Source organism: Sinocyclocheilus grahami, unplaced genomic scaffold (assembly GCF_001515645.1).
Source record: "Sinocyclocheilus grahami isolate Dianchi unplaced genomic scaffold, SAMN03320097.WGS_v1.1 scaffold748.1, whole genome shotgun sequence".
NCBI lineage: Eukaryota > Metazoa > Chordata > Actinopteri > Cypriniformes > Cyprinidae > Sinocyclocheilus > Sinocyclocheilus grahami.
In genome coordinates this window covers 287,179-309,284 of record NW_015505927.1, presented here as the reverse complement: position 1 = coordinate 309,284, position 22,106 = coordinate 287,179, and the positions used below count along the sequence as shown (strand labels likewise).

At 37.9% G+C, this 22,106-nt stretch overlaps 1 protein-coding gene across 1 annotated transcript in view; it reads right to left on the bottom strand.

Annotated features, from left to right (window-relative positions):
- Positions 1 to 8,787: 8,787 nt before the first annotated feature.
- LOC107560952 (kinesin-like protein KIF19) overlaps positions 8,788 to 22,106 on the bottom strand; it is a 17,218-nt gene continuing 3,899 nt past the window's right edge. Inside the window, exons 3-16 of the mRNA XM_016245262.1 lie at positions 19,791 to 19,927; positions 17,301 to 17,426; positions 16,564 to 16,758; positions 15,674 to 15,820; positions 15,472 to 15,594; positions 15,081 to 15,237; positions 14,167 to 14,341; positions 13,756 to 13,954; positions 12,481 to 12,751; positions 12,197 to 12,296; positions 11,696 to 11,853; positions 11,082 to 11,467; positions 10,005 to 10,170; positions 8,788 to 9,796 (exon numbers count right to left, since the gene is read on the bottom strand). Coding sequence (XP_016100748.1) covers positions 9,663 to 9,796; positions 10,005 to 10,170; positions 11,082 to 11,467; positions 11,696 to 11,853; positions 12,197 to 12,296; positions 12,481 to 12,751; positions 13,756 to 13,954; positions 14,167 to 14,341; positions 15,081 to 15,237; positions 15,472 to 15,594; positions 15,674 to 15,820; positions 16,564 to 16,758; positions 17,301 to 17,426; positions 19,791 to 19,927 — 2,474 coding nt within the window. The 3' untranslated portion in view covers positions 8,788 to 9,662. The remainder of the gene's footprint in view (positions 9,797 to 10,004; positions 10,171 to 11,081; positions 11,468 to 11,695; positions 11,854 to 12,196; positions 12,297 to 12,480; positions 12,752 to 13,755; positions 13,955 to 14,166; positions 14,342 to 15,080; positions 15,238 to 15,471; positions 15,595 to 15,673; positions 15,821 to 16,563; positions 16,759 to 17,300; positions 17,427 to 19,790; positions 19,928 to 22,106) is intronic.

The window sequence follows — 22,106 nt, the reverse complement described above, 5'->3', positions numbered from 1 at the left end:
CATCTCTAATCGCTCATTCATAGCTGAGGATTCAATACCCACAAACAAATAAAAAGAAAAGCACACAGCGAGTTTACTTTTAAAAACCATCAGAATCAATGCTACCTCACCGTTAATTAGCAAAGCATTCAGTAACATACAAAATACACCATGCAATACCATTTAGTTGTTTGCTTTAAATGAGGATCAGAAATCTGAATTACGCATCAACGTTACAGATCAGTGAAATGTTCTAGTTTTTTTTTTTTTGTTGTTTTTTAAGTAAAGAAAGATACCAATAAAAGAGACTTACACAGTTCCCGTGCCACCTCTTCCATGATGTGATTGGTGACATTGTTAATGGGGGTGTAGCCGAGACCTTTGAGAGACGGGTCCCGTTCATATTCCAGCTCCTTAGTGCTGATACTGCCATATGAGACATGAGGGTTGAGGGTGCTAATGAGGATGAGGAGGCCCAGGAGCAGCAAAGGCAAGATCAGCTCCTGCAAATAAAGAAGAGGAACAATTCAAATTTGACATGGAAATATACATACATACTAAACAAAACACAAAAACAAATAAATAATAAATATAATATATATAGAATGTTAAATAGTTATAAACAACCATTTTAATACTGTAAATATTAATACAATTAATTATAAAATGTAAAAAATTACAATACCTTCCAAAATATTGTCAAGATATATTGTGTATACCACAGGGGGGAAAAAAAAGTAAATCCATACTGTCATGTTCTCAAAGCTACAGCTCTTGATTTACTGCCTTAGGGAGGCCATAAACACAAGAGTGCCAGTGAGGGTTTCCAATCACCCCTCTGGGTTTATTTGCTAGACCATGACATGAGTTTGGCTTTTAATGTGCCTGGAGGACGTGCACTACAATGTTTGTTGCAAAAAGTTCTGGCAAATTCATTTTAAGACCACATTGAAGAAAGTCCCTGATTTCATGATTACAGAATTTCAATACTGGATTTTGATTGGTCAAATAGGCTAATGTCTCCCTTAAAATCAAGACTATACTATTATAAATGTTAAAAAAATATATGTTTTTGCAAGTGTACATGATCAAATGTTTGGGGTCAGTAAGTTTGTTTTCTTTTTGTTTTTTTAAGATTAATACTTTTATTCAGCAATGATGCATTTATTAATATACTATTTTCTATTTTAAATAAACGTTCTTTTTGAACTTTCTATTCATCAGAGAATCCTGAAAAAAGACATCACAGTTTCCACAAAAACATTAAGCAGCACACCTGTTTTCAACATAAAAAAGAAATTATTGTTGAGCAGTAAATCAGCATATTAGAATGATTTCTGAAGGATCATGTGACACTGAAGACTGGAGTAATGATGCTGAAAATGCAGCTTCTCCATTACAGGAATACATTTCATTTTTAAAATATATTTCAGCACACATATATATAATTTGACAATATTACTGTTGTTGTCTCATATTTTTGATTAAATATACTTGGTGAGCACAAGAGACTAACTGAGCCCAAAGTTTTGAACAGTAGTGTATCTGTGTTTGAAAAATATTTTGCTGCATAGTGGTAAATCACTATATGGTCTGAATTAAGTTTGCCCACCTACATACGTGAAGCCCACTATAACCAATAACTCCGAACAATACAACTTGCTTCACCATCTCCACCTCCAGGAAAATCAATACAGAGATGACAATCGTTGGCAAAAATCCCAACCGTGACTATTTCATAATGCAATTCATTTTGTTCCATTTCCAAACGCTTTCCATAATGTATCATGGCAATTTTCCCTTTACAATGTCGGTTTAAAAGTACTTAAGTATTGATGGCAGGTGCCGACATGAACTAGTGGAACACCCATCCATTAACAGCCTTTTAATTCTGAAAGACTCTTATATGGCTCTTCACGAAACAAACAGGAAGCAGAGAGCGATTAAAAATACATTAAAAGTTAAAATACATGACCTCATGAACAGAAGAAAAAAGAGAAATGGCTTGGAGGATTGTTTCTTTTCTCTTTCTGAGTCGAAGCAGAGAATAAACAACCTGCTGGGCAGTAAAGAGTCAACAGAGTGGAAGGAAGAAGATTTCATCCAGATGCAGGGGAATTACAACAGATCAGTAGTATTAAGGCCGCTAAGTCTTGTGATTTTATAAAGCAGTCTAGGTATCTGTAATTCTGCACTGCTCATTTAGCTTTCACCAGAAGTGTCGTACATACATTTAACAGGAAAAATCCTTCAGGAGGAAACTGAGGTAAAGGGTTGCGATCAAGGCCACATTATGAAAGGTCAGGGATCTTTGAACAGACTGAAAGGGTTTCTGCAGGTCTTTAAGACGAAGTAAGGACATTTTAAGAAACACAACAGGGCTGCACAATAACTTGTATTTTAACTGTGATTACGGTTTCTGCTTCTCTCTATATATTAAAGGGGACATGAACTCAGAAATAAAATTTCCCTTGATTTTTTGACATATAACAGGTCAATGTATTATAAAAACAGCATGTAAGTTTAACATTTCAAAACTTTCTTATTAGTTTAAAGACTAGGGATGCAACGAAATTAAAATTCTTGGCCGAAGCCGAACAAAATGAAACACTGGGCCGAAGGCCGAATACGTTTTTTGTGCTTGTGTGAAAGTGCAATAACTCTGATGAAATGTAAAAAAAAATCTAAAATGACAATCATGATTAATAATGATGTTTATATTTTGTGAGCAAAATAATTGCGATTGACAGTTTAACCATTATTTTCATTATTTTCGAGTGCAAAATTCTTAAATCAAGACATTTATTTGAGAAGCAAAAATGCATAAGAACCTGACAAAAATGAAGTGAGTTTATGAAAAAGAATTACAAAAAAAAAAAATCTGCCAATGGGCTCTGAAAAACCAACTTAAATCAATAGTTTTCATTACCAATTTTTCTTAGAATTTCTTCATTTCTTAATTTTGCATCTCAAGTAAATGCATCTTAATTTAAGAATATTCAGTAGGGATGCTCCGATCAGGATTTTTGCATCCGATACCGAGTACCGATTTCTTGTCATGGTGATCGTCCGATACCGATGCCGATTCTGATGCTTCAAGCTTTATACAGACAGTTTCATCGGGCGCACACGCCTGGCCTGAAGTTAACTTCCGGTCTGTGCTTGTTTATCAGTCTAGCTATGGCGCCAGCTACAAACGCAGTTAAAGCTAAGGTGATGAGTAGGCTGAAGTTGGGCTCAGGTGGTTGTGCTGTGGGATGTGTTTCCCCTACATTCATTTATTTGTGGCGCTCGCCACAATATCAAAACTGACTGATTTGACAGATGAAAGGCACCTGGAGACTCTGTTGTTTGGTCCTCCATTTGATCAGCAGGTTTTTGTAGAGCAGGCTCCTCGTCTGATGCCAGACTCCGGCATCTCTTCTGGTTATAGGCTGCATTCTTCCAGCATGCTTCAGCTGACTGGCACATGGATCAGACACAGCTGCAAAACAACACATAACCTTCTCATTTCAAATAAAAAAAAAAGGCACATTTTTGCTTTGAATTTGTCAGGCCAACTTCAGGGTGTTTCTTCACAACTTATAGGTCATATTGTTCGGCAAGCAAAGCTAAGATAAGATATGACAGTATGTGAGAATGTCTCTCTATGTCTCTTTTTGGAATGATCCCATATTATAATCTGAATGTTCTTTGTCAGTGAAATGCGTTGCATCAATATTCACACTTCTATAATTCATCTTAAGGTAATGACATTAAAATGTTTTATCAGAATTAATAACTTGAACGTCATTGATCATCATGCTTTATTTATTACTGTATTAACTATCCAATATTTAACACACAGGAGACTATGGAAGCCCATTTCTGCCACTGATAAACATTTTTTTTTTATATACAAAAGGTAATTATCATATACAGTAGCCATTTGCTAAAATCATTTAAGTAAATTTTTTTTCCTCATTAATGTACACACAGCACCCCATATTGACAGAAAAACACAGAATTGTTGACATTTTTGCAGATTTATTAAAAAAGAAAAACTAAAATATCACATGGTCCTAAGTATTCAGACCCTTTGCTGTGACACTCATATATTTAACTCAGGTGCTGTCCATTTCTTCTGATCATCCTTGAGATGGTTCTACACCTTCATTTGAGTCCAGCTGTGTTTGATTATACTGACTGGACTTGATTAGGAAAGCCACACACCTGGCTATATAAGACCTTACAGCTCACAGTGCAAGTCTGAGCAAATGAGAATCATGAGGTCAAAAGGAACTGCCTGAAGAGCTCAGAGAAAGAATTGTGGCAAGGCACAGATCTGGCCAAAGTTACAAAAAAATTTCTGCTGCACTAAGAGCACAGTGGCCTCCATAATCCTTAAATGGAAGACGTTTGGGACGACCAGAACCCTTCCTAGAGCTGGCCGTCCGGCCAAACTGAGCTATCGGGGGAGAAGAGCCTTGGTGAGAGAGATAAAGAAGAACCCAAAGATCACTGTGGCTGAGCGCCAGAGATGCAGGCGGGAGATGGGAGAAAGTTGTAGAAAGTCAACCATCACTGCAGCCCTCCACCAGTCGGGGCTTTATGGCAGAGTGGCCCGACGGAAGCCTCTCCTCAGTGCAAGACACATGAAAAAACACCTGAAGGACTCCAAGATGGTGAGAAATAAGATTCTCTGGTCTGATGAGACCAAGATAGAACTTTTTGGCCTTAATTCTAAGCGGTATGTGTGGAGAAAACCAGGCACTGCTCATCACCTGTCCAATACAGTCCCAACAGTGAAGCATGGTGGTGGCAGCATCATGCTGTGGGGGTGTTTTTCAGCTGCAGGGACAGGACGACTGGTTGCAATCAAGGGAAAGATGAATGCGGCCAAGTACAGGGATATCCTAGACGAAAACCTTCTCCAGAGTGCTCAGGACCTCAGACTGGGCCAAAGGTTTACCTTCCAACAAGACAATGACCCTAAGCACACAGCTAAAATAACGAAGGAGTGGCTTCACAACAACTCTGTGACTGTTCTTGAATGGCCCAGCAAGAGCCCTGACTAAAACCCAATTGAGCATCTCTGGAGAGACCTAAAAATGGCTGTCCACCAACGTTTACCATCCAACCTGACAGAACTGGAGAGGATCTGCAAGGAGGAATGGCAGAGGATCCCCAAATCCAGATGTGAAAAACTTGTTGCATCTTTCCCAAAAAGACTCATGACTGTATTAGATCAAAAGGGTGCTTCTACTAAATACTGAGCAAAGGGTCTGAATACTTAGGAACATGTGATATTTCAGTTTTTCTTTTTTAATAAATCTGCAAAAATGTCAACAATGCTGTGTTTTTCTGTCAATATGGGGTGCTGTGTGTACATTAATGAGGAAAAAAAATTAACTTAAATGATTTTAGCAAATGGCTGCAATATAACAAAGAGTGAAAAATTTAAGGGGGTCTGAATACTTTCCGTACCCACTGTATATAACAACACATCAAACAAAGATAAGGGTTCCTAAGGTTAGACAAACAACCTTGTTACTTGACTCCACGCTGCTGCTGCGTCCGAAGCTAGTGCGGTTAAAGTGCATAAGTTACTTTTTTTTTCTCAAAACGAATATATAACCTTGTATAAAAATATCATATGAAAAGTTCATGCAGGATTTGAAATCTTTTACAAGATATGAGGGCACAAATTTTGTAGAAAAATGGACAGTTCTTAAAGGGATCCCTGGGTACTAAGACTTGTATGGCTTACTAGATTACAGTTGCCCCAAAGTATAGAAATATCATACACAATTAACAAAATATGTCTCAGTTCTTATAAAATTTATTTAAAAAATCGGTAGTAGAAGGCCGCCATTGTTGTTGACATCGCAGTGCATTCTGGGCTGTGACGTCAAATGGTTGCACCGATCACCGCTTCGTTATTTTGATTCTGCTATGTTACAACAAATGTCATCTGTTCAGCCTTTTCAATTTGAGCCAGAGCACGAAATTAGTGAGGAAGAAAACAATTCATTTCAAGATTGAGGATATCAAATCAATCAAAACAAAGACGATTGGAGGGTTTATGAGGCGAGAGTGGGGCAAAATGGATGGTGTCTCTGTGGCTGTTGCTTGCCGATGCTGACCACATGTGACGACCCCGGGCTGGATTCCGCTTCGTCCACGGTGAAAGTTGATGTATTCCCTCAGCGACCAGCACAGATCAGCTCTAGGCATGACGAAGTGGATATCGTCCTCTTTTGGAAGACCAAACAAAGTAGTTTCGGTTTCACAATGAAGCACACAGCGTCTCCACGACATGGCTGCAGCGTCAACAAAACTACAGTGAGACTAAAAGTTACACTTTTCTTTGCGTGAACATTTGGGCGGCGTTATGCAAATCTTCCCACATAGATACGTAGACATGTGGGGGCATGTTAGAACGAGCTGTTTTAAGTAGGCGTGGCTGACTTTTATAAAGAATATCTCTTTGGATTTGAGACTTTAGTCTTTGCAACTTTACAGATCTTCTTTATGCACCAAGAGCTCGTAACACTCCAAAGAGAAAGGACAATTTGAAATCACATCATATGACCCCTTTAAGATTTTGCTCATAATTCTGAGTTGACATGTAGTAAACTAATTTCTATGAATTTTGTTCTCAGAATTGCGAAAAACAAAGTCCGAATTGTGAGATAAAAAAGGTTGCAATTTTTTTTATTACTATTTAATTCCGTGGCTGAAACGGGCTTCCAAAGTAGACACAAGCAATCGCTGGTCTTCCTTTTATCTTCCATCACTAGTGCAAAGAAACATATCTATACATCAGAATAGTTTAATATATATTATAATTGTTCTATAATCCTTCTAAAACTTGTTTTAAACATTGTCCGCAAAGCTTCCCATGTCAAGACTGATAACACCTTTAAGATAGCACCTTTAAGCAGAGAGAAGGGGAAAAGGGAGTACAAAGGTAAACGCAGATAAGAATACATTAGAGAAAGCAGCTTGTAAAGCGTGACAGTGTGCTGCCAGCTACCTGTAAAGCAGTCTGCAAAAAACTGGATTTTTTTTTTTAACGCAAAATGTCACTGCGCGTGCAGGAGGTCGCTTGCACCCGACATGTAGAGCGTGCTGGCGTGCGCGAGCGGTGCAGCTCAATAAAGGATGGGTTGGGCTTTCGCTCCTTCTTTTTTTCTTTAAAATAGAATACATATGTGTTTAATGTACATGAAATACTAGAACCAAATGTGAAAACTATCGATGGAATAATGAGTTTTGTTCGCTGCGGTCGGTGAGTAAACACTGAGAGCTAACGCTAACTGGCTAACAGCTTTCCCTCAAGCTTAAACAAGGAAATGCACTTACGTGTGATATACATTAAGACATGTCTTCCCTCTCCTCTCCTCCAAATTCGCTTTGTTCTTTCCAAATAAATATCCTTTAGGAAAAAAATAAATAGAGAAGAGATCTAGGACGGCGTTGTCAACACTACTTGCGCCTCTGCCATCAGCTGGACCGACCAGTCATTCAACCAATCAGCGCAGCGCTACAAGTTACGAGACTCGTGATTCGTCGGAGTCAAGCAAACCAATCACGAGCCTCAGAACTTGTAGGACTTCGCTGATTGGTTGTGTAGTTTGTGTTTGACGTCAGCAACACACCTCCGACCCCACCTGCCGTTGACCTACAGGTCTATATTATATTTTTAACTATAGAGCACAGATGTATAATATAATCTATATTATACATCTGTTTATTACCAATTTATTTTTACAATACTTTTAAATTGTATACCCAGTTTAGACTTGATGATGCAACACCCACTGTGCTAGATATTTAGCTATGCTTGCATTGTTTTGCTTGGTCACTGGAAATAGGAGAAATTGTTTACACTGAAATATTGACATGCAGTCCTGATATCCACTGAGATGGTGCCAAAAAGACAACTATGATACATGCTGCGTTGTGCTGACAGTACAGGAACACAGACAGTACTGTTGTTTAAAGCGTAAAGGATACAGTATTTTGAGTGATCATATGCTTCTGAACTACTACGGTATGTTCCTAAATGGGAAACATTTGTGTACTACGATGAAATATTTTATTTATCCTATAGAAAACAATTGAAGAAATTACTTTGCATGTTTGTGGAAGTTAGCTTGCTTCATATGTGAGCTGGGTGCATTTGAAGGCCCCAAGGCCAAACTGACTGACTGTGTAGGCCTCTTATGAATGGAGAATACAGAAGGAAGTACCGGAGATAGGAGATGTCACAGGATGAGATCTCATTAAAATGAAAACTCAAGATGAATACTCATTAAAATCCTAAAATGTTCACGGCTCTGCAACCTTAGACACCCGGAAAGTGGTAGATAAGAGAAGTTAACTTTTGGAAAACAGACAAGCAGGTGGTTTTCTACAATGAAAGCAAATGTTATGAAAAATAATAAACATTTGTGGAAAGTACCGGGAATGACGTATTCAAATAAAGGTTTGTACGCTCACTGGACAGTGACCAATAACTACAAAGATGGTAGTATGGACAGAGAAAGATTCAGATATTCTGCAGGCATCTCAGCTTTGTTGTCTAATTTTGACTTCTGGAACTCAGCATTATTTTGCAAGACAGAGGAGACTTCTCTCAACAACATGACATCCTTAAAACTGACCTTGACAAAAATGTATATAATGTAGGTGTATATGTACAATGCATACACTACTGCAATCACTTTGTCAGTCAAAATTTATTTGGTTACAAAAAAGGTATAAAATTAAGAGTAGAAAAAAATGCCTATGCATGTATAATTCCGAAAAACAAAACCAAAAAATACAGTCTCTTTTTTTTTTCTTCCTTTTTTGATTAAAAACATTCCACTGAGGGTATGAACTATGTTAAATACAGTATACCACCTTGTCTGGTACTAAGAACTAACACAAACCCAAAAGGATTTTAGAGAAAACAGCTATGCTGAAACCTGCATGACAGTGAAGGCAAATTTACATTGATTATTACCAGTAAACACAAAATGACATCAGTAAATGGAACGGTCAAAGAAGCCAGACATATGAATCATAAGCAATGTGACAGTACATTCATTTGTGCAAGGCCTGAGGGAGCAATACTTTCACAGCCAGAGAAGCTGCGAAATATATATTGCTCCCTGGGGAATGAGAGGGGTATATCTGATTCCTTAGTCGCATAAACAAGCAACACCGTTTCAGTTCTGCAGAGATAAATATGTTTTTGGGAACTGCTTAATGAATTTCAGTTGTCACTATAAGGCCTGATAAACATATTCAATCGGAAGGCATCTGAGGCAGGTTTTATTCACTGTCGCATTGGCTCGGCTTTAAACTATGTTTGCATGTCATTGTGTTAAAGTTTTTACACAAGTCAAGGCCATTGAATTCATGACAATCATTTTTTGCAACTTACATCAGCCAATGGATTCAAAAAATTAAAAGCTGACATCTTCAGAGAAAAGCTCGGAGAAATTTTGTAAAAACTCAGGCAGCACAATAGGGTTACATGGTCTTCAGTTTTCATTAATGTGTTTGTTTTTTTTTCATGGTGCAGCTTTTCCATTTGGATATAAGAAGAAACCTTCTACTTGGTCTCTACATGTTTTACTGGTTCCATAGTGCTGATGCTGGGGTCGAGAGGAGACAGTCTATGCTTAGGCCAGGGCTTTTGGGCCTCTTTAGTGTTTGCGGGTGCGCTGGCCCCCTGTTCCAGTGGTTGTGACGTACAGGAGGGGCTGAAGTTGCCTGGATTGAGGGCCACGCTTGATGAGGTGGGAGGGCAGGTTGGAGGAAGTGACATCTGCTGTTGACCCTATAGAAAATTAATAAAGGTCAACAGGAAATCAAAATTGACTAATTTTCTTAATACTTGTTCTTAGTCCTATTGAACACAACACATCTCTGCATTTCCAAAAAAATTAAAAAATAAAATCTCATTGGTCTTCACTGAACACAAATTGGATTAAATAAATTACAGGTTTATCTTGGAATAAATGGATACATTTATTGTGATATCAGACCTGTTGGGTGGATATTGTGAGAGGGTCGAATTTTTGTAAGCTGAGGCTGGGCTCTGTGTTGGGGGCGCAGAAGGGGGGCTGGGGGATGACCGTTAATGTGCAGGTGGGGATCAGAAGTGCTGTCCAGGGGACGAAATCGTTGGCTGGTGTTCTTAGCCTGAGACAACTATGGGGTGGAGAAAATATTGAGTTTGTTGCAAATAGTCTGAATTAAAATAAATAAATAAATGCATACATCTGAAAAAAATAAATAAATGCAATATATTTTATAAAATGTAAATAAATTTGTGTGTCAACAGAATGTCTGGGTCATATTTTACCTTAAAATCAAAGGAACGTATTATAATGATTATATTTTAAAGTCTGTTTTGGAAGCAATACAAGTTTTTGCATTATAATAGTATTTTCACATCAGTTAAGCACAACTGCCTTTTATTCCTAAATATTAATGGCCTATTATTTAAATTGTAAAATATTTATAAACTACCATTCATAAGTTTGGGGCCAGCAAGATTTAAAAAAAAAAAGAAATTAATACTTTTTTTCAGCCTTTAGGCATTAAATTGATCAAAAGTACTAGTAAAGCCATTCATAATATATCAAAAAATTAAGCAGCTAAACTGTTTTCAACACTGATAATAATAAAATATTTTATTTCTCCACCAAATCAGAATATTAGAATGATCTGAAGGATCATGCGACACTGGAAGTAATCTTAAAGGCTGAAGTAATGACTGCTGAAAATTCTGCCTTGCCGCTTACATTAACACAATATGCTTAATTGTCACGAAAATAAATGGTCCTAAAAATGCATTTAATTTTAATTATGCAAAATACAACTTCTCCTCCTTTTTGGGTAAATTATGACCTGAACAAGTTTTGTGAGATTCATCCATTAGCCCAGAGAGGCGGGGCATAGAGGACCTACAATAATGTACAGTATTTGAAAATTAATGTGTTTTTTGAACATTAAAGCATGTCAACATATTCTGTTACACCAAATACACAAAATAATGATCTTTAAAAAAGCATCATATGGCCCCTTTAACACAGAAGCTCCTTTGTCTAAAAACTCACTGCTTGTCCTGTGACTTCAAACGATCGAGATCTCCTCTTGCGTCTGCGACCCTCAAAGTCCTGCTCTCGTGGAGCGGGGTTCTTAACAGCTTGCCGGTTCCGCGGCCGAGTCCATGTGCCGCTGGGTGCGGGTCCCTCTCCCGTGCTGCTGGACAGGTTGTCATCAGAGGTGGCGTGGCGTAGATCTGGACTGAGCTGTCTTCCACGCCGCAGCACCAGGCCTTTAGGGGGTGCCTCGGTCAAAGACAGGTTACTCTTGTGCTTCTTGGGATCTAGGGGTGAAGGTGGTGGGGGCAATCGCAGGGCATCTATTTCTAGCACTTTAGAGCGGCGGCGAGCAGCCTTGACCGCGATGTTCTGCACACCTCTTAGAATCTGCTGTCTCTCTGGAGGGAAAATAGTTCAGGGGATTTTGAAACTATGACTAATTAAATAGACATTATGTAAAGTTGGCATTAATACATTATATGAGAAGAAGCCATGTATGAATTGGGTTGCTATAGTTAAGCAGTCACTGTATAAAAATAACAGCCCGCAGTATGCCTCAACTGACCAATCAGAATCAAGTGTTCCAGAGAGCTGTGTAACAAGCACAGGAGCAGAGGAACTCTTACCTTTAGGAGTCAGAGGGGCATCTGTGCCGTTCTCGCTGCTCTCAGGCGAGGAGTCCAGATGGCTGCTCATACTGTGACTGAGATGGCTGCATCTCAGAGCGTCATCCAGGACAGATGGCAACAGCTGCAGAGATACAGTCAGCATTGTGACAGACGCACTCATTTATTCAGTACACTCAGTTAAAAAACAGAGAAACCACTTAAAATGTAGATTAAACAGAATATTCACTTTCCATGATTTTTTATTTTATTTTAAAAGGATCAGCACATTTTTAAAAACTCACCAATGCTGCATTTATTTGATCAAAAATACACTAAAAATAGTCATATATAGTGGAATATTATTACAATTTTAAATAACTCTTTTCTATTGTAATACTTTTTAAAATGTAATTTATTCTTGTGATGGCAAAGCTGATTATTCAGCAGCCATTACTCCAGTCTTCAGTGTCACATGATCCTTCAGAAATCATTCTAATATGTGACCCTGGACCACAAAACCAGTCATAAGGGTCAATTTTGTCCAAGTTCTTCTCATCCATTTCCTTCATGTACATCTCATAAAGCTCTTGAAGATGAGGAGGAACCAGGAGACTGTGATCTGCAAAAACATTCACCTTAACTTCTTATAACATTTATTTTTCTACAAATATATATATATATATATTTCAACTTGAACTGAATCCTCATATTGCATCATTTGCAAAACTTTACTGCAACAGTTTGGCCTGATTCATCTCTGGCTGAGATTTCTGTGCCATTTCTTATTCCTGTGAATGACTCACCAGCAATAAATTTCCGCTGCTGCTGGATGATCTCATGGCAGAGGTGTCTGTGCTGTTCGAAACGCTGCACTACCACGTTTTTCTGTCGGATCACATTGTCCTTAAGCAGCGCGCTGGACTGCATCTCTGCATTCTCGATCTCCAGCTCGTGAACCTTGCAGAGGAGGCAAAGCACTTCCCTCTGCTCCTCTGAGCTCACGCGGCGGGGGAGAAGCTCTTCAAGACGGCGTGCTTTCTCTCGGAGCTCTGCCAGGCGCTGCTCTAATCCAGCCTAAAGAGAATGGCAGAACTGTGGTTAATTACTGTGATGAGTCACTTTATTAACATTGCAAGTCATGTACAAATTATCTTTGCTTATAAGAAGTCTCAGTCTAAAAGCAGAAAGGACATATGCACTGAAGAAGGTAATATGCACTGCCTACGCAGAGTGTTCCAAATCAGTCAGTTTATTTAGGATGTTGCCTTAAAAGACAAATGCCTATGTTGCCAGTTTACCAGATTTTGGAACAGAGCTAATGTCTTTTTAATATTTTCATCTATTTCAGTATTAAGTATCTCATACAGTCGCTTTATCTTGGCTAAAGTGATAGGCATGTCTGGCAAACAGATCAATTTGAATGAATCATGATTTGATTAAAGAGATTCACCAAGTATATGTGACCCTGGACCACAAAACCAGTCATAAGGGTCAATTTTGTGAATACATAAGCTTTCCATTGATGTATGGTTTGTTAGGATAGGACTACATTTGGCCGAGATACAACTATTTGAAAATCTGGAATCTGAGGGTGCAAAAAAATCTAAATATTGAGAAAATCGCCTTTACATTTGTCCAAATGAATTCTTAGCAATGCATATTACTAATCAAAAATTAAGTTTTAATATATTTACAGTAGGACATTTACAAAATATCTTCATGGAACATGATCTTTACTTAATATCCTAATTATGTTTTGCATAAAAGAAAAATCTATAATTTTGACCCATACAATGTATTTTTGGCTATTGCTACAAATATACCCCAGCGACTTAACACTGCTTTTGTGCTCCAGGGTCACATATGAAAATTACTGGATTGTAGGAACTTTGTTTTGTTTTGTAACATAGTTATATATCATTTATTTAACTAGAAAATGAATTATTATAACAAGTTCACTGAAATGAACTGATTGAACTAAATGATTTGCTAAAAGGAGTCAGACATCAAGGCTATCGCTCCAGGACTCAACTGTGAGTTTTTTGAGGTGTTGTTCCAGTGGCTAGTAAGAACATTACCTTCTGTTTTTGTATTTTCTTCTGCTCAGCCATGAGCGTGACGAGGGTATCTCTGGCAATGGCCACCTCTTGTGTCTCTGTGCTGTCAGGCAAAGATTCTGGCGAGTCTGAGTCTTTCTCACTTTCATCCTTATTAAAACTCTCCTTCCTCCTCTCGCCCTGCCACTTCTTTCTTCTCCTGAAGCGTTCTTGCTCCCAGCTAGATGGAGACAGACAATATTTAAAGATGGCACGCAAATGTTTCAAATAAAACATTTCACAAAAGAAGTTTGTTCAGTCTGAAATTATGAAACCAGTGACGACAACTGTTATTATTTGGCCACCTTTTGACTTAAATGTCCAAATAGCTTTAGGGCCACTGTGTATTTAGCTGTAATTTAGTTCTGGTTTGTGTGCAGAATGAAGACTCACTCTGCGATTGTCAGCAGGTGTTTGGATGTGTCTATCTGGGTTTCCATGTTGCTGTTGTCCAGCTCCATAAGACGCTTCCTGATGTCCATCTGCTGTCTAAACGCATCGATCAGCTGCTCCCGCAGTTGGTCCATCTCAGCCCGGCTCTGCTGAGAAGAGTGAGCCTGCACCTCCGCTAGAGGCAAACACAAAAAAATTATGTTATGATACACATTTGAGTGAGAACAGAATAGAATAGAAAACAATCTATGCAGAAATTGATCATTGAAAAGTTAGAAAATAATCTAATGAAACAATATAGTCAATATAATATATTAAATACGGTAACACTTTATGTTAGGGTCTCTTAACTAGTTGCTTATTAGCATGCATATTACTAGAATATTAGCCATTTATTAGTACTAATTAAGCACATTAATGCCTTATTCTACATGACCTTATTCTACATCCCTAATCCTACCCAATACCTAAACCTAATAACTACCTTACTAACTATTAATAAGCAGCAAATTAGGAATTTATTGAGGGAAAAGTCGTAGTTAATAGTGAATAAGTGTTCCCTATGCTAAAGTGTTACCGCATAGAATATAACATAATAGAATATAATACAACCATTTAGAAAAGAATCTAACCAAACAGAAAATAATCTATTAGAACAGAACATGATATGTCAGAACAGAATCATTTAGAAAAGAATCTAATCAAACAGAAAATACAATAGAACAGAATAGACTAGAATCAATTAAAACTAATCTAATCAAAAAGAAAACAACAGAATAGAATAGAATCAATTATTATAATTGATAATAAACAAAGAACAGAATGGAATAGAATAGAATAGTTGGGAATTCAAAGTAAAATTGAGGTGGTATCAATGGTACACATCACTTCACTTCTTACAGATAGGATGTTACCTTGAACATGGCGGATGTCTGTTCTGTCCGGGTTGACCTGTTTGCTGGCCTGGTCTGCGATCTTTTTCTTCAGCCGCTGAATCTCACTACGCAGGTCAGAGATGATGCTGGTGTACTGGGCGATGTGATAGGACACATTCAACAGGTTTCTCTTAACCTGCACAGGGAGAATAAGAGCGTAGAGTCTGGTAAGATATAACAGTGACCAAACTCTTCACAAAACAGTTATATTTTGAGAAAAGGCATCACAAAATGTGTCACAAAAATAATGCAACAATCTCACTGACAAAGAAAAGAAAATCTTACTGACCCAAACTTTTGAACGGTAAAAGCTAGGTTATGAAGTGGCTAGGTTACTAGGTTGTCCATTGATTTGTCGCGTTAAACTAACCCGTGTGCGGATGCTTTTGGCACGGTCGGCATAAGTCAAGGTATTCCGTGAATCCTCGAAGGCCAGAGATGCAGGGCTTATATGGGCAATCATCACCGTCCGACTGTTTCCTCCTAGAGAATCCTGCAAACATGAGAAAACCCTAATAAGACAACCACAATCAAGAAAAACATCCCACAAGCAGCTTTGTTCTTCTCTGTACCTTGAGCAATCGCGTGAGCTTGCTGTCTCTATAGTTGACGTATTTGTTGCCATTCTTTTCGCTCAAAGCATTGATGCAGTTCCCCAGTGCGAGCAGAGAGCGGTTGATATGAGCTCCCTCTTTTAACCTCTGACCTCTGTTCTGCGTCTGAAAGTAGAAACAGTAGTTATTGCACAGTCATTAAACTGTCAGTCTAGGTTAGGAAGTCTGTTCCAGCAGGGGGCGCTCTTGTATGTCTCATTTTCTGAATAGTTGTGCAACAGGCTCCTCTTCCTCATCAATAGAGAACAAACAAGCACTCATGTTTCTGAGCAACAATGCCCCATAACCAGAAACAACGTGATCTGCTTTTGTGCCTGTCACATGCATGTTTAAACCCAAGGTGGGCCTGAGTGGTCAACATTTTTAACCGTTTCCATTGGCAAATACATGGGACGCTCTCTAAATGCGTTCTCTCATATCTTCCCATCTCATGCAGTGAGCGTAAATACACTTTAATATTAAAAATGATTCACATGTCTTTCATTAAATACACCTCACTGGACTTGTGGATGTGTCTCGTGCATCATAAAGTATTTAATAATCAACAAATATTTTCATCTTAGATGGCTTCATTTCCCCTCCAAGTTTATCACCGATAGTTAAACTTCAAACTCTTGGAATTGTTCCCTCGTCACTGGCTGATATATGATTCTGAATATATCTGGCGCCAACTCTGCCAGCTTTTATTTAAAAAGAAGGATTGATAGCTCTGATATTAATGATTACCAACTTTATAGACATACGTCTGAGCTCACCCACTGTGCTTTTATGTTCTAACTAAACTAAAAGAGGAATAGACCTTTATGTTTCACACCTACAAATATCCCACCTCACACACATCACCATACCTGTGAAGCCCGTTCAGACCCTGCCAGATCGATCATGAAGAGACGTGCGAATCGCACTTCCTGCAGGATGTCTCGACATCGACTCTGTTGCCGCACGCCCACCTGCAGCACAGCGTGAGAGCGAGAAGACGTCTGATTGGCTGCTGTCGGCTCTTGAGTTCTCTGCTTGTTTCCTTTCATTAACAACTCCATGACCTGAGAGAGAGTGAAAACAGAGAAAAAACTCAACATCCAGCTCCACAGTACCATTCATAAGTCTGAGGTTGATGAGATTTTTTTTGAAGGAAGTCTCTAATGCTCACCATGGCAGCATTTATTTGTTCAAAAATGCAGTAAAACAGCAATGTGAAATATTATTATAATTTAAAATAACTGTTTTTTTATTTGATCAATTGTGCTGCTTAATATTTTTGTGGAAACTGTGATACATTTTTTTTTAATCAATAAAAAGAATAGCATTCATTTTGAAAAATCTTTTGTAACATTAAAAATGGCCTTACTGTCACTTTTGATCAATTAAACGCATCCCTGTTGAATTAAGGTTTCACTATTAAATACTTATTTAAATATACACCAGTTTTCTTCAATGAAGTATCATATGTTTTTATGTATGTTTTTAAAATGAACATGAACAATGACTACACTGTAACAGTACTTATTTACTTTAGGAAAAATAAACATTGTTTTAAAATATTCTTGTAAAGTAACATGGGGCCTAAATAATGTGTCTAACTGACCTCTCGTGCATTAATGGTGGAGACCTCTGTGATTCCTGCGACCTGAATTTCTCCCTTAGAGTCCTCTCTCAGGTCCAGAAACCCAGATGATGGATTCAGCAGGTCTCTTATCATCTCATTATAGATCTGAAACACAAGAATGAAACAGATTAAAGACCATGCTCAGATTTCAAGATTACCATCATTGTTTATGCATTTGACATTTACATTCATTCATCTGACAGACCCTTTCATCTGAGGTGGCTTGCAGTGCATAAATATCAGAACGTGCAATCTGTGACCTTTCCATTACTAGTAGCATGCTCTACCAGTGGAGCACATGGACAAATGCTGAAATTTGTGAATTCATGCAATAAAATGGAAATTAATTATTAAAAAAATCATACAATGTTATTTTCTGGATTTTTTTTTTTGATTCGGTCTCTCACAGTTGAGGTGTACCTACGATGAAAATTACAGATCTCTCCATTCTTTGTAAGTGGGAAACCTTGAAAAATCGGCAGTGTATCAAATACTTATTTGCCCCACTGTACATGCATTCATCTCACAACACTTTTCATGTTTTCATGCCCCAAATACTCAACTATTGCTTGCATCAATAATAAATTGATTACATAAAGTAATCAACACCTTGGAATTTCAACCAATCAAAATCCAGAATCTGTGGTACAAACTGTCCTATACAGTATTTTCAGGATGCTAGTGTGGAGAGATGAATGCTGGATTTAATATTTTAGAGTATTTCAATAGGCTTCATTCAACCCGGTTTAGAACAAGGCCACATCCTGAGCGCCATCTGTGGTCACCTCAAAAGCTCTCAATTTAAGTCGTCCTGAATGTAATATTTCATCACTGTCATTGAGGTCACTGTGATGTGCCGTAAGCATGTGATAATTTTAGGGTGATGCTGACGGTATGAAAAGAATCCATTGACAGAGAAAGAGTAGAAGACCTGCTAAAGATATAGATGGATGGAAAGAGAAAAAACCAGGAGGATAAACCGGGAGGTCTGAAGCTAAACCACAGAAGCCGAGAATAAAAATGCTTTCTCTCCAGCGAAGCATCCCCTTGAGCATTTGGACGGCCCAATGTAAACAGGAGTTTTAATGTGAAGGTGTAAGAAAAGCAGTGGACAGGAGAGCATTGTGCTCTTTACTGAAGGTTGCTCTTTCTGTTTGTGGATGGAGTGGCTTACTCATAGGTCTGCACATCCCAAACACCCCCTTTAACCTAAAGAAGTCAAACAACAAATCTGTGTATCTACATGTGTATGTTATGGTGCTTGAGCATACTCAATGTGTGTTAGTGAGTGCACACAGTTTTATTAAAAAGATATTTCTAACACAAGTATAATGATAATAATAATAAAACATTTTAAATAAAATAAAACATATATATACATACACACATGTTCTGTAACTATATCAAATTATTAAAAAAAATGTGTATGCTTATATAATTAAAATATAAGGTTCAAGTGCATACTATAAAAATAGAAAAGGACTGTCTGGGTTTCTACCAAAGACCTGAGGTGATGTCTGAACACTGTGCGCATGGATATAGCAACACCTTCACCATGGTAAAGGAGAAATAACACATTGTCAAGCGACAGTCACTAAATGCTGCTGAACCGACTATGATTGACAAATGGGCAATGAGACTGTCGAGAAAGAATGTGAGACAGACAGAGAGAGAAAAAAAGACACTGAGAGAATTGAAGTTGCTGTTGTCAGCTCACACATGTGATCTCAAATGTACATGAATCAACTGTCAAAAACAGGACAGAGCTATTGAGTTTTAAGGCCTGGGAGATCAAATGTGAAAAAATCCCAAAGACTCACACTAAAGGAGGTACCCGAGCTCCGGAGAGAGAGAGACAGAGAGAGACAGAGAGAGCGAGAGAGAGAGAGGCCTACAGTTTAATTGCTATTTTTTAACTTAGCATTATCAAATTATATAATATTAGGCCTTGCAAGTCAGCAGGTATTTTTCTTTCAAGATGCAGGGGCTGTGTTATTTGGCCTGTCACATAAAAGCATAGTGATTTGTTTCTAGGCTAACGCAGTAGGGGATCAGGGTTGCATGTATCTGTTTTGAGTAAACTTTGGACAAGTCCATCACAACTCAGTGGGGAAACAAGCTTTCTAGTATCATTACAACATCACTGTAATCAAAGATGCTGAGATAGCCACTAAGCTGACAAGATTACCCCTCCCTCACGCAAACAGAGCTGATCAACAGACGTGCTATCGGTCGCTCCGCACGGGCCTGATGATTATCTTATCACATAACACTTAAGCTGTTACCTGTTTTTTTTTTTTTTTTAAACTGAATGAGGCCAATTTACTTTACTGTGTGCATTTATTTAGCATGACAGTAGGGTGACAGTATCTTTACAAGCTCTATATATCGAATCTCCAGGTTATATGCGAGGGGGAAAAAAGACAAGTAACTGCTAAATCCTATTTAGCAACCAAATTAATATCTCACCTCCAAGTAGGACATTGAGACATTGTACTGCATGTCATCGCTGGTTTCTTCAATTGCTTTGAATAGGTCGTTTAATGTGCGAACGTAGATACCAGGTTCTCTGTCCGTTCCCAGCATAGTGTAAGTCTTCCCACAACCTGCAGACACACACATCTGCTTATTAGGAACATAATTTAACCTCATTTTATTTCCTGACATCATGCCATGCATCAATGCCATTTGTGCCAAAATACAATTTTTAATTATTTACATTTTATTAGTTGCATCATTCCTGCTGCCTGTGATACAGAACAGGCTTACCAGTTGAATATCTGTGCTCTAAACTACACTACCTATCATAAATGTTAAATAATTATAGATAATTAGCATATGTTCATCAGCATGGCATTAACAGAAAGCACAGGTGTGAGGTGAGTCATAGTGAGTGATACATAATGTTTACAGGTGGCTTTTATCCAGTCAGGCTGAGCACAGATCTAAGCTTTATATAGCCACAGCCACAGACAGGAACAGTCAGTAAGAGTCACTCTGAGGACAGATTAGAGCATGCGAGGACACGGGAGCCACACAGACATCTGCTTTCCAGGAACAAACTTTTATTCAATTCAAAGCAGCATAAAAACAGGTCTTTAATTATGGTATTTATTACCAGATAATGTGTTCTTGACAGCTGGAATTCAGTGAGCTAGGTTAATATATTAAATATTTTAAAATATTTTAAAGGAAGGTTTTTTTTTTAATCAGTGCATGTGACTTTGTTGACTGTTCCGTAAACAGGAGAAAAGAAGATCAGGTTGATAAGGCTTAATCCTTGTGCCCTAGTAGTGCCCAGTTTGTCTGTGATTTTTACTACTTCGGACATATGGCCACTGCAGATGGCAATTCAGTGTAAGAACATACATATATAAATAATGGGTGAATTTTTTACCCTTAAATCCATGGATGTTTCGCCAATCATTATTACATATTTGGGTCTTTAGCGACCCGGACATATCCATCACGGATGAATCTCTAACTGCTGCAATAGCATAAAATTCTCCTGATATTTTAATAGCAATTACAAAAGAATAAAATAAAGCATATTTGGTTACCTTTTAAAACTTAGAAGGGTTCAATTTGAGCAGATGATTTTACCGTCACGGTCAGTGTCAAGAGTGCATTTCCCAGCACATTCAGCATCTGGCTAATATTTGCGATCTCAACCATATTCTCAAAACTTTCAATGACTTCAAAATCAATATTTTGATCGCTGACAGCTTATTTACCACACACACTTTTACCATTTTTTTTTCTTCTTATATTGTTTATAATGAACAGCCCTGTCGAAAATAAAACAGCATATGCTGGTTAGGTATGTTTTAAACCAGCTCATGACCAGCTCATGACCAGTTTGGGACCAGCACATGACCAGTTTGGGACCAGCACATGACCAGCTTAAACCAGCACAGGACCAGCTTAAACCAGCTCAAACCAGCAGCCATGCTTCAAAACATACCTAACTAGCATATGCTGTTTTTATCAACAGTGAGATTGAGGAATACTAAGAAAGTTGATGTCTAACTTTAAAAAATGAAAGAGGGAGAGGGTAGTGAATGATGTCCCGGGTCGCTAAAGACCCAATGTATGCATTTAAGAGTTAAATTAACCAGACCTGAGGCCAATTTAATTGTTAGACGTAAAGACACAGAGGACCTACCAACACACATTTATCAAGCAAACAGAACAATGTGTTTATGCCATGGCTGTGGTTTTACATAATATTTAAATATACTTTACTGAATGTAAAACCCTACTGATTAGATTTTCTCTCACACATACACTTTGTTTGTTGTCCAATTGTTTCTGTGTGAGTATGACTGGGCAACATTGCTCTAAGTAGGGTTGGGTATCGTTTGGGGGTTTTTTTTATACCGGTGCCAAATCAATACTTTTAAAACGGTTCTGGTGCCTAAACGGTGCCTGAACTGATACTTATTAAAAATAAATTAATAAATTAATTAAAAATCCCCCCAAAAAATGATGGATTGGCCATTAGAATAGAAATAGAATACAGAGTGCAAATGTTAGAGGGTCAAGTTTTTTAATAAAAAAAAAACAAGCAGATAAAATTAGAAGTAGCATTAGAATAGAGAGTGCTAGAGTTAGAGGGTCAAATGAAGATGAAAGAGATGTGTTTTCAGCCGTTTCTTGAAAATATTAAGGACTCAGCTGCTTGGATTGAGCTGGGCAGGTCATCCCAACAGGAGGGAACAGTTATTGTCAAAGTCAATTAAAGTTTTATCATAATGCAAAATGTTTCAATACAAGCATTTCAGT